Here is a 13,279-nt window from a genome sequence, read left to right as displayed (position 1 = left end):
CAATGCAGCTAGCTATCAGGAGATTTTGGAGCACTTCATGCTTCCATCTGCTGAAAAGCTTTATGGAGATGAAGATTTCATTTTTCAGCACGACCTGGCACCTGCTCACAGTGCCAAAACCACTGGTAAATGGTTTACTGACCATGGTATTACTGTGCTCAATTGGCCTGCCAACTCTCCTGACCTGAACCCCATAGAGAATCTGTAGGATATTGTGAAGTGAAAGTTGAGAGACGCAAGACCCAACACTCTGGATGAGCTTAAGGCCGCTATCGAAGCATCCTGGGCCTCTATAACACCTCAGCAGTGCCACAGGCTGATCGCCTCCATGCCACGCCGCATTGAAGCAGTCATTTCTGCAAAAGGATTCCCCACGAAGTATTGAGTGCATAACTGAACATAATTATTTGAAGGTTGACTTTTTTTGTATTAAAAACACTTTTCTTTTATTGGTCGGATGAAATATGCTAATTTATTGAGAATTTGGGGTTTTCATGAGCTGTATGCCGAAATCATCAGTATTAAAACAATAAAAGACCTGAAATATTTCAGTTGGTGTGCAATGAATCTAAAATATATGAAAGTTTAATTTTTATCATTACATTATGGAAAATAATGAACTTTATCACAATATGCACATTTTTTGAGAAGGACCTGTATATCCTACATTACATTCACTATATTGGTTTATAGCTTTCAATATCAACATTGTTTCTAGGACATCACTGGGCAGGATGTAAAAAAAATATATTAGAAAAAAAATGTATACTGATTTTTTTGCATCCAAATAGGAAAACTTAGGAAATACCAGGATGTATACCGTGTATCGCCATTCAAACAAAAAATACAGATATGTTTTTTTGGTTATATCGCCCAGTCCTATAAAGCATTTTGATTTACCATTGTGTATGAAATGTGATATATAAATAAACATGCCTTATTTAACTTAACCACCATAGCCTACTAAAGTGCTGACTTTGTACTTTTGACTGAATGGTTTGCTTTATTTCTTATTGGAGAGCTTCCTATACCTTTTACTTATACTTTTATAATGGCCATTATTGATTATTAAAACTGACGTTTAACAAAAAAGAGAGTTGTGTTTGTCATATTTCATTTTATTACAGTGAAGATAATCAGAGTACATATTCACATATTGCCTGAACCACATATTTATAGGTTGAATGTTATATTTCATTTTGTTTTAAATACATGCAGTGATACTCACATGAACTGATTTAAATTGTGTTTAGTAATTTTATTTTATTTTATTTTATCATTCTTCTAGAAGCACATTTGTGAGGTCAGGCACTGATGTTGGAAGAGAAGGCCTGGCTCTCAGTCTCTGCTCTAATTCATCCCAAAGGTGTTCTATCGGGGTTGAGGTGCAGGCCAGTCAAGTTCCTCCACTTCCATGTCTTTATGGATCTTGCTTTGTGCACTGGAGCAGAGTCATGTTTTGAGAGGAAGGGGTCATTACCTCTTGGCAGGTGTAAGGCTTCTCTCCAGTGTGAAGTCTCATGTGTTCCTGAAGGGTTCCTTTTTGAGTGAAGCTCTTTCCACACAGTTGGCAGGTGTAAGGCTTCTCTCCAGTGTGAATTCTCATGTGGCCTTTAAGAAGCCCTTTTCGAGTAAAGCTCTTTCCACACTGTTGGCAGGTGTAAGGCTTCTCTCCAATGTGTATTCTCATGTGTTTCTCAAGGTTTCCTTTATGAGTGAAACTCTTTCCACACTGTTGGCAGGTGTAAGGCTTCTCTCCAGTGTGAATTCTCATGTGGACTTTAAGAGACTCTTTATGAGTGAAGCTCTTTCCACACTGTTGGCAGGTGTAAGGCTTCTCTCCAGTGTGAATTCTCATGTGGCCTTTAAGAAGCCCTTTTCGAGTAAAGCTCTTTCCACACTGTTGGCAGGTGTGAGGCTTCTCTCCAGTGTGAATTCTCATGTGTTTCTCAAGGGTTCCTTTATGAGTGAAACTCTTTCCACACTGTTGGCAGGTGTGAGGCTTCTCTCCAGTGTGAATTCTCATGTGTTTCTCAAGGTTTCCTTTATGAGTGAAACTCTTTCCACACTGCTGGCAGGTGCAAGGCTTCTCTCCAGTGTGAACTCTCATGTGGACTTTAAGAGACTCTTTATGAGTGAAGCTCTTTCCACACTGTTGGCAGGTGTAAGGCTTCTGTCCAGTGTGAATTCTAATGTGTTTCTCAAGGTTTCCTTTATGAGTGAAACTCTTTCCACACTGTTGGCAGGTGTAAGGCTTCTCTCCAGTGTGAATTCTCATGTGGCCTTTAAGAGACTCTTTATGAGTGAAGCTCTTTCCACACTGTTGGCAGGTGTAAGGCTTCTCTCCAGTGTGAATTCTCATGTGTTTCTCAAGGGTTCCTTTATCAGTGAAACTCTTTCCACACTGTTGGCAGCTGTAAGGCTTCTCTCCAGTGTGAATTCTCATGTGGCCTTTAACATGCCCTTTTCGAGTGAAACTCTTTCCACACTGCTGGCAGGTGTAAGGCTTCTCTCCAGTGTGAATTCTCATGTGGACTTTAAGAGACTCTTTTTGAGTGAAGCTCTTTCCACACTGAGGGCAGCTGTAAGGCTTCTCTCCAGTGTGAAGTCTCATTGGGACTTTAAGGTGCTGTTTTTCAATTAAACTCTTTCCAGACTTTTTTTGTGAGGAAATCTTTTCAGTCTGTGAGCAACTAAAAGATTTTTCTCCAGCTATGAAATCACGATGTTGCCCATACGGATCTTTCTCTTCCATTTTATTTAGTTCTTGGCTCTCCACTTTTAGTGCCATCAGATCTAAAAGAGACAAAAAACAAGTTAACCCCAGTTCAATGGCACAAAACAACAGACAAAGACATTAAACCAGAAACATGTATGTTACATCCTATACCCAGTAAGCTACAGAAAGAGGGGTTAACGTTATCCGACAAACACCTAACGTTACAAACTTTTTTTTAAATCTCAACAGCGAACTTGGCATTAGTGTAAATTATTCTTTGATTAGAGCTTTTATGTATTGTTTATCTACAGGCATACTAAACATGCTTCTGTGTTTGATTTGGCTACTAGTAAAGCCAATGTTTAGTGTTCGTTTTGGGTTAATAGTTTTTGCGACAGATATTTGGCTATAATCGTTCTATAAATACAAAAGTAACAGTGCCATTCAGGAGCGATCACTATAGATCCGCAGTCTTTACTCTTGAGGACTGAACAGGGCCTGCTCGATCATCTTCACTAAAATTGTCTGGGTCCGATTCTGGCTCAAATTGGTATGGTTTTATTGATGCCATTGTTTCTAATACTACCCAAAGCACAGGCTACCGGTAAAGGTAAGGGGCACAAACGTGCACTAGGCGTTTAGCGAATCACAACACACTGGGTCAGCTAACCAATCTGAGCCCATTGCGTATTTTTGAGGGACTGGCTTCATACAACCCGGAAACCATCAGACCGTTTTTACAAAGAGGGACAGAGTAGGGTAGAATAAAAGTAAAATATATGATAAATAATGCAATTTTTTAAAAACGAAGCATGAACACGTTACAGTGCACCCCACAAACACAATCAAGCCTTCGAAAGAATGTGTTTTACCACCCCTTTAATTCTGTTAGGTCAAGCTTCAGCTGCACACCCTCTAAAGCCGGGTGCACACTGTGCGATTTTGGCCACGATTTGGCCGTCTGAGACAAATTTTGAAATCCTAAAAGATTTCTCTGATCCTAGGCTAAAATCTGAAGTCTTTGATCCTTAGTTTGACATGTGCACCGACAACCGATTAATGACCGTTGTGATCAAATTTTACCTCGGACAAAATTCTGGCAGTGTCAGAAGATTTGAGGCGCAATCCTGCAGTGTGACTTCTCCTAGGACGACCGTCAAATCAAGAACCAATCAGAGCGCAGAACCTGATGACGCATTTCGTGCAACAACATCAAATCACAACAGGGAACATGTCGAAAAGAGTCAGGTGAATGAAAAATGGCAGCGCTTGTTTTTGTTGTTTGCTGAACGCTACCATTGTGTCTGTGAATGCGGCTCACCGTTACTGAACGTGTCACGGATTGATGACGTAAAACTCAGTCCGTACGAGTCTCTGGCTTGCGTCCGTTTTTCGCGTCTGACTGTCGTACAGTCTGACAGTCGTACAGTCTGACATAATGACAACTGAGATCCTACAGTGTGACATGTATTACATCGGGGATTATGTTCGTACAGTCTGACAAGCAACATTCGCAGAGGATTTAGAAAAATCGCACAGTGTGCAGGACCCTTAACTCCAATTATAAAATAGTTTTTTCTCCAATTCATTGTTGAAATATAATTTTATACACAGTGTCTGTCATTTTCACGACAGGTTTATTTAACATGCATGAAATAATCAAGACATCACTAACAGGTTAAGTAGAATATAATGAATATAACGGCTAATATAGAGCATAATTTTATTCACTAGAGAAATCAACTCTTTCACTAAATATATGTTGACACTGAATGACTGCCTGAGGTAAATGTGATGCTAATGTTGCATGACATTGTTTAGTTTACAAGCAGTTATATTGACGTCTTTCCCCTGTTGAAACACTGATTTAGCGATTACACCACATGACAGTAAGTTGTAATGTATCCTCAGCATCAGGGACGTCGTTAGGCCTATTTTAGGGGGGCTGAAGCTACCCCAAAATGTTCCTAAGCCCCCCTAAATGATAATAAGAACCACAATAACAATTCGATTTATCAATAACCCTATCCTCATTCATATTTAGACCCAATAAATGATTTATATCCAGCTACAAAAAAATAGCCGAAAAGTCGGAAGTTGGACAGAAGTACAAAGAGTCGTTGTGCTATCAAGATGATACAGCGTTGCAGACCGGAGCGCTACTGCAAGTAACTTCATCTCGTCTCATCGTTACCAAGGTTATAATCGTTAACGAAAGCGAACGAAAAAACGAAAACTAGGTGGGTTGTCGTTAACTGAAATAAAAATAAAAACAAGGCATTACAAAAAAATGGTAACTAACCAAAACTGTAATGTGTGTTTGGCAAAACTAACTAAAATAAAATTACAGATTAAATGTCCTTAGTTTTCATCTTCATCAATGTCTTTCATAGAGCAAATAACCTTCAGCTGCATTTCCTTCCCCTGCGTCTCTCACTCACGCGTCTCTCTCACATACACACGCGCCACCAGGGGCGTAAATTTAATCTAAAAGTTGGGGGGGACAATAAACATGAAATTTCTCAAGAGCAATTTTTGAAGGGGACACATAATACAGCCAAAATCGTACTTGTAAGGATATGTGTACCACAAAAAAAAAAAAAAAACATTTCGTACTTATTTGCCGTTTTGGTGCACTGAAAAATTATCTAATAATCTAATGTCCGTTTTTCTTTTCTCTGTCATTTTATCTGACCAACAACAACGCGATAGTAGTTTAAATACGATTAAGGTTCACCACGCAGTCATATTATAATTATTAAATTATCTTGCGTCCTCCACATAGTATTTTATACTATGATATTCAGATATTTAGATATTCAACTGCAACAAGCCCTCTGATCTGCCCCTTATCATCATATTGAGCAAAACCCTACACAGATCTGACTGAACTTTCGGTTTAGAATTAGCCAATTTTTTTTATTTGGGGGCGGGTTGCTTGAATTTTGGGTTCATTAGCCGATTATTCGTAATGAAAAACACAACAACAAAACAGTACAATGACACACTCCCTTAAATAGGCGCTTTTACACTTTGAAACCAAATCTTCGATAATCTTGTCTGTCAGCTATTTGCTCGTTCAGCTCGTGCTGTATTGAGCAGACACGTTCAGTTTTTAATTGTTTAGTCAGTTCTCTAACTGAACTCAATGATTTTATTACTATACACTATTACTATTTATTACCTCCGGCAGGCGTTTCAGGATCCTCCGGACCAGGACCAGCAGACTTAAGAACAGTTTTTTCCCCAGAGCTGTCTCTTTTCTGAACTCAAACCCCCATTGATCCACTTCCCTCATATACTGACAACTCTCCTACCTCACATCTGCCTTCACTTTGTTATTTGCACTACCGACTGTTTATTACAGTAACAACTGTTTACTTATGCATTCTGCACTACCATATCTTAACTGGATTATGCTCATTTGCACTGCCGACTGTATTTATAGTACCAATGTTTACATTTGCATTTTGCACCGTACTTCTAACTGCCATATGCAACCACTTTCCACTGCACTTTTATACTTTTTTTTCGGATAGCTTCTGTCCATAATTTATTGCACTACCTTAATCCACTGCTATTCCTCATATTAGCCTAACATATTATTGTATACCTCTATCTGTAAAATTCTGTTTAAAGTAATAGCCATCTGTATATTATATTCATAGTACATATTCACCTGTAAATTCAGTTCTGTTTATAGTAATAACCATCTGTATATTATATTCACTGTACATATTCACCTGTAAATTCAGTTCTGTTTATAGTAATAACCATCTCTCTATTTATACATATTTATATATATTCAGTACATTTCCATGTCCTGCACTTACGCATCCATTGTATATCCTGCACTTGCTGCTATTGCACTTCTGGTTAGACCTAAACTGCATTTCGTTGCCTTGTACTTGTACTTGTATAATGACAAGTTGAATCTAATCTAATCTAATCTAATCTAATCAGGAGCAAAATCTGGCCTAAGGAAATTCCCCCTTTGATGTCTCTAAAAGCTAACATTACAGTAACCTTTCTTTAACAGAGTAGAAATGGAAGAGAATATGTCTGTCACGTTTTACTTGTTAAAGGGATAGTTCACCAAAAAATGAAACTTCTGTCATAATTTACTCACCCTCAAGTTGTTCCAAACCTGTATGAGTTTCTTTGTTCTGCTTTGTTCTAAGATGATGTTTTGAATAATGTTTGTAACCAAGCAGAGAGAGCAACCATTGATTAAAAATACTATGGTAGTCAATGGTTGCTCTCTCTGCTTGGTTACAAACATTATTCAAAATATCTTCTTTTGTGTTCAGCAGAACAAAGAAACTCATTCAGGTTTGGTACAACTTGAGGGTGAGTAAATGATGACAGAAGTTTCTATCCCTTTAACATCTTAGTTTCTTGACTGGTTATTGGCATAAGTGTAGCTCTAGATGTGAGTGCAAAGATTTTGCAAACGCAAGTTACAAATACCCTGGGGGCGAGTGTGGGAACTCAGATTGAAGTGTGTTCGGCGCTTGAAACAAGACGACTGTGAACTGTTAACGATTGCACTCGGTTACACGCGTGCACCGAACTATCCGTCATTGTGTTAAACCCGCCAATAGTGCGCCAGGTGAATAAGCCGGTTTCTGATTGGTCCCCGCAAATTTGTAACAGAAGCAGGATAGAAATATGTACAGGTTTCCAGCCTGAGGTACAGGCCGAAATCAAATCGCCTGCAGTTTGGGCTGGGTTTACCTGGACTAGGCCATTTCAGGAGCGACTCACAGAACAGGAAAGCGGATTCAGTCAATTAAAAGCGTTCGTCATTCCTGAAACTTTGCGGTATATGTGAACGTTGGTCCTCTTAAGAAACATGACAAAACTTTTCTTCAAATTGTGAATGTAGTTTAGACTACAGAAAGCAAGCAGTGCAGCCGTTATAGTGATCGACAGAAAATCCCTCTATAAACCAATGAATCTAACAGCACAAAAAATTATTTACATTGAGTATAAGCTTTGCTTGTTATAATGAGAGGATCTGTGAGCGTGTAGACTTGAAAACATCAAATGAGTGAGTTCAGCTTTGAGAATGAAACCAACCTGTGTGTTCCTCAGTTTCTTCACCTTTCGCTCTCAATGTTTCTTCAATCTTCATGTCTTCTCTCTCCTCTTTCTCTGTTTGTTCCTCAGTTTCTTCATGTTTGACTCTCAATGTTTCTTCAATCTTCATGTCTTCTCTCTCCTCTTTCTCTGTTTGTTCCTCAGTTTCTTCATGTTTCAAACTGAATACATTTTCAATCCTCAGGTCTTCACTCTCCTCTTTAATAAACACCATCTTTATTAATGATCTCAGCCGCTTCTCCAGGAGTTTTTCTGTGTGTTTGTCCTGTTTAAGACGAAAAACTAATCCACATTAAATCTCTGAGTGTCTCAATCAGCTCTAGTTCAGTATCAACAGTCTCAGTAACACTCAAAACTAGCACTACAAACTAATAAAAGAAAACAAATTACACAAACACTATATATTTATTTATTTAATTTCTCTCATCTCTACTCGTCAGAGACTGAACTCAAGTTTGAACTGATTCATGATAGAGAGAGAAATGAGCCGCTGCTTCTTTTACTTGAGTTTATTCTGTTACTTTACTCACACGGCGCTGATAAATGTTAGATAAAGCAATGCAATGTTACATTTAATAATAAATCATTCAATCTGCGTTGCTTGTAAAACTTTGAAGATGGTTTCTATAGTTTTAAACACTGTAAACGCTTAAAACACAAACCTTTCTTCAGCTGAATCACAACACATGCAGGAGCGCGGCGCGGCCTTATGACGTCACACCACCACAACAAAATAAAAGTCCCGTTCACAGGCTACAGTCTACAGTCACAGAAGTGCACACATACAAATAATACAAGAGATGACAGAAATTCAGAGTTGAATGTATTGGTGACATACATATTTAAATACATGTTCAATGATGTGTTGAAAATATTAGGAAACTAGTAAAGACTGAGAGACTTTGTCTAAAAGTTAAAACGGTATTGTTTAGGGGAATAAATTATTTCTATAATATATAAATACATATAAAGTTCATTTGAGTCTAAAAATACCTTAAAATAACTGTACTAATGACAACTGATGATTTTTAGATGTAGACTATAAGATTCTACATCTAGATATTCTCACTGATAAATATATTATTAATTGTCGAATAAAGTCATTATTTTTGTTTATTTGTTTGCGCATGAGAAGTATTCTCATCGCTTCATAACATGAAGGTTGAACCACTCGAGTCACATGGACTATTTTAATGACATTTCAATGAAGTGAAAGTGTTAATTAAATTGCTGTCTATGGAGAGGTCAGTGAGCTCTCGGATTTCATCAAAAATATCTTCATTGTGTTCTGAAGCTGAACGAAGGTCTTACGGGTTTGGTACGACACGAGGGAGAGGAATTAATGACAGAATTGACATTTTGGGGTGAACTAACCCTTTGATATCTGCATTGATCAAATGAGTAAATCTATAGTCTTAAATTCCTAATTATTTTCTGTATTCTTCTTTCTCTTTTCTGCATTTCGCCTCTGCTGTAGCTTCTTTCCTTTTAATAAACCTGGCGTTGTATACTTAATATTGTTGGCTCTGTGATAAATTGTGTATGTTGATGCTTCTATGCGATGCCCTGCACCGAAGCAGAGTTGGAGCGGATCTCCAGTCGGACAACATCTCTTAAGCACTAGGAGTAAAACTTCAAACATACACTCATTTTCAAAAGTTTGGTGTTGGTACAATTGAAAAAAAAAGTCTCTAATGCTCACCAAGACTGAATTAGTTTGATTAAAAAATACAATAAAAACAATAATATTGTGAAATAATATTAAAATAATTGTCACATGACCCTAATATGATGATTTGTTGAAAACAGTTATATTTTTTTCACTTTATATTTTTTGGAAGACAATAACAAAAATGCATTCAGTTGATTTCTAAAGGATCGTGTGACTGAAGACAGGAGTAATGATGTTAAAAATTCATCTTTGATCACAGGAATATATATTTTTTTAAAATATGAGAGTACTGATAAGTATCAGTGATAAAATCATTATTTAGCTACACCCATCCCAACACTGTACACAAAGAGAAGAAAAAAAATCGCCTTTCGTGAAAAGCCCTCCACCCCTCCAAATAAGACAATGTTAAACCTAAAATCACAGACATTAGACCAGGGTTCTCGACTCTGGCCCTCGAGATTCACTTTTCTGCAGAGTCTAGCTCCTGCCTTGCTTAATGTCACGACCTATAACTTTCTAGTGATCCTGAAGACATTGATTCACTTGTTCAAGTGTGTCTGGAAAAACAGACCTCAAGGGCCAGTGTTCGGGAAGCTACTGGGTCATTATATGAAAACGTGCCATTTTGTGTCCCTCAGGAAAAAAAGCTCTGTAAATCTTAATAAACCATAAAACAAATAAAATATTTAATAATTTAGTTTCCATAATATGTCTCATAATATAAGAATACATTACTTTCTGTTTCTTTTGTTTTTAAAGGATTTTAATCACATTTTTGTGCAAAGCATCTTGCAGAAATGTTGAAATGTCAAGGCCAAAAAAGTCAAACTATCATAAAAAACATATATAAACTTATAGGGCCCTATCTTGCACCCAGCGCAATTGACTTTGTACACCGACGCATGTGTCATTCCTATTTTGCACCCGCCCAAAGCGCGCTTTTCCCTCCACAGAAGCACGTCGCTAAACTAGTGAATGAACTTGCGCTCCCTGGGCGGTTCAGCGCAAAAAAGGAGGCGTGTTCCGACGCAAACAATCCCTGGTGCTATTTTGCTGTTCCATTAAACAATTGCGCCACTGACCAGAAAAAACCTAGTCTAAAGTCAGTGGCGCGTTGCGCGTTGTTCATTATGCTATTTTAAGGGCGCATGCTTGACCATAATGTATAGCGTGCACAACGCGCATACACTTTGCTCATGTAATCTACACAGATGCAACAGTTATTTTTGCAAATCATAAATTGTTACACTAAAAAATATTAACACATGAGATGACGGAAATCATTGTGGTGTGCCACGAAGATGTGAAAAAATAGGCATAAATCTAGCTTACAAATTATTCAGGCTAATTGTAGTCTAATAATTAAGGAGACCTGTTTGCCCAATAGTGGCAACTTCTGGCAAGACATATATATGTATATAAGGACATCTAACAAATTGGTTTGTCCGTCAAGAAAATGGGTGAGGGTGGACGCAGCGATGTCCTCTGCTGGCGTCAGGTCCTGAGTAGAGGCAGATCCACCTCCCGTTACACGGCGTGCCTGATTGATGCTGGCAAGCTTGGACTTTCCCCGTCTTCTGATGTCATTGTAGCGCTTGCGGCACTGGTGCGACGTCCTGGGGATGCCAGCTGATGAAACAATTGTGGCTATTTCCTCCCACGCCTGTTTAACCGACGCTATTTTGGGCGGGTTTCTCCCATCCCCATACAACACAACTTCTCTGTCTTTCACTGCTCTTACAAGAACATCAGTCTCCTCGGCTGTGAACCGCTCCTGGCGTGCGCCTGGTAAATACGCCATAATAATAGCAATCCATAATGGAACTTGCGCACCTGCTTTTAAAGGGAATGTTGGATGACGCTCGGATTGGTTTATTCACGTTACGCCCAAACCACACCTATGAATAATGAAGCTACTTCAGACCAACCCATTTTAGATTTGCGCCGGGCACAAGAGCCATTTATCCCGCCGGGAAAATAGCAACAGCGCCGAGACCCGCCCACAAAGTTACTTGCGCTTCACGCTTTGACACTTGCGTTTCAGATCGTTAAAATAGGGCCCATAAACTTTATTGCAGACACAGGTCCATATAACACATCATACAGTACAAAAATAGGAGATACAAAGGAGATACAAAATATACATTAAAAAAAACTCCATATTAGCCTATAGGATATACAGGCTATTGCACCAATGTTGTCTTAACCTAGAAGTGTATCTATAACAGCTTTTCAAAGGACTGACTAAGGCTTCAAATATATGGTTCACTAAACATCCGTTGTCTTAAGTAAGACATAGTATATATACTTAAGCCTTAAGTGTCAGTTCATTAGTCATGATTAGATTTTATTCTTAACATGTGTCAAATTTGGAAAAGAAAACACAATTTAGTCGGGTCCCTAGGTTCTCGTCAACCCTGTTACTTTTTATGAAAACACCTCTTTAAAGATAATGGACTGTTCCAAAAGTTGCATCAGTTCCAAGAAGTGACATCATCTGCCTTTCATGAAGTTGATGGTACAAGACAAGTAAGTGTTCTCTTCTTTTAATGTTTATGTAATGTCTGAAATACAGGGACACACTCATTGTGTCAGCCCTGTTACCAGAAAAGCATATGTTAAAAAGTTATTTGTACATATTTAAAAATATACATATATAAACAACATTTAAGCCTCTCATTAAGGCACATAATGTCATTACCTATACAAATAAGTAAAATACTACATAGACACACTTGCCATATTTGTTTTCATAGGCCTAATATTTAACGTACTGTTGTGAATTTCCTTTTCCTCGTTTGAAGAAGAGACCAGGAGACTTGGATAGGTTTTTTTCTTCAGCAGGATTCTTTAATGAGAAAACGTGCTGTCTTTCCGCTGAGGTCATCAAGTCTAACTTAACAGTACCAAACACTGTAATTTATCTACATTTCAGGGGGAGGGATTATACAGCAGGGGAGGAGACACTCTGAACAATACAATGCAAATGTTGTATAGGAAAATAGGGACACACCCCAAACGTTCCTGTCATCAGTCCAGATTCAATCAGCATAACAGTGTCATTCAAATGCATAGATGCTAATCCAATCACTCAGGGGCTCCAAGAGCCATTAAAGCATTTTACTTATAATGAAGAGAAAACACTAACTGGCCTGGAAGATTTGCATAGTAGACTAACTAATCTGATATCATCATTTTTACCTTAAATGCTAAAGTTATGTACCTTCCTAAATTTGTAATCCTACAGTACCATAGTTGTTTGTTTGTCGTGAAACAGCAGAACTTGCAGCTCCACCTCACACTGTTTGCGGCACTGCCTGAAGTAATTCTATGAAGAATACAAAAAGTCAACCAACATTTAATGAACAGTGTGTGTCAATGATTCGGATCATGTGTCAAACTGCTGAAATCACGGGACTTTGACGCTCCGAACCACTGATCCATTACGCTCCGAAGCTTCATGAAGCAGTGTTTTGGAATCGGCCATCACTATATAAGTCGTAATTTAGTTTTTTTGGTGCACCAAAACTATTCTCGTTGCTTTATAATATTAATATTGAACCACTGTACTCACATGAACTGATTTAAATATGTTTTTAGTTATAAAAACATTTTAGTTTTTAGGATCTTGAGAGAGGAAATTGCTGGCTATGCAGGCCTCACTGAGCCACTGGATTTCAACAAAAATGTATTTTCAGGACCAACTAATATTCCCCCATTGCATATTATATTCAACATTATATGTAGTACTTTAATTTGGCAGTGACACTAAAACTAAAACA

The 13,279-nt window shown here is 38.1% G+C and overlaps 1 protein-coding gene across 1 annotated transcript; it reads right to left on the bottom strand.

Moving 5' to 3' along the window:
* Nucleotides 1–1,105: 1,105 nt before the first annotated feature.
* Nucleotides 1,106–8,552, bottom strand: LOC307117860 (uncharacterized protein). The gene is made up of 3 exons (XM_079803035.1): nt 8,485–8,552; nt 7,802–8,087; nt 1,106–2,796 (listed from the first exon to the last, which is right to left on the bottom strand). The coding sequence occupies exons 2-3, from the start codon at nt 8,034–8,036 to the stop codon at nt 1,421–1,423; spliced, it is 1,611 nt and encodes a 536-aa protein (XP_079659161.1). The 5' UTR covers nt 8,037–8,087; nt 8,485–8,552; the 3' UTR covers nt 1,106–1,420.
* Nucleotides 8,553–13,279: the final 4,727 nt, after the last annotated feature.

The sequence above is a fragment of the Gobio gobio genome, assembly GCF_949357685.1.
Source record: "Gobio gobio genome assembly, chromosome: 1".
NCBI lineage: Eukaryota > Metazoa > Chordata > Actinopteri > Cypriniformes > Gobionidae > Gobio > Gobio gobio.
Note: the sequence above shows the minus strand (reverse complement) of the source record. Positions and strands in the feature narration are given on the sequence as shown.

What these genes read in the sequence shown, in the direction of transcription:
- LOC307117860 (XM_079803035.1), bottom strand. Translation starts at nt 8,036, where the DNA reads ATGGTGTTTATTAAAGAGGAGAGTGAAGACCTGAGGATTGAAAATGTA. An exon ending in AGAAACTGAGGAACACACAG is followed by an intron (nt 2,797 to 7,801) that starts GTTGGTTTCATT and finishes TGTCTCTTTTAG; the next exon opens with ATCTGATGGCACTAAAAGTG.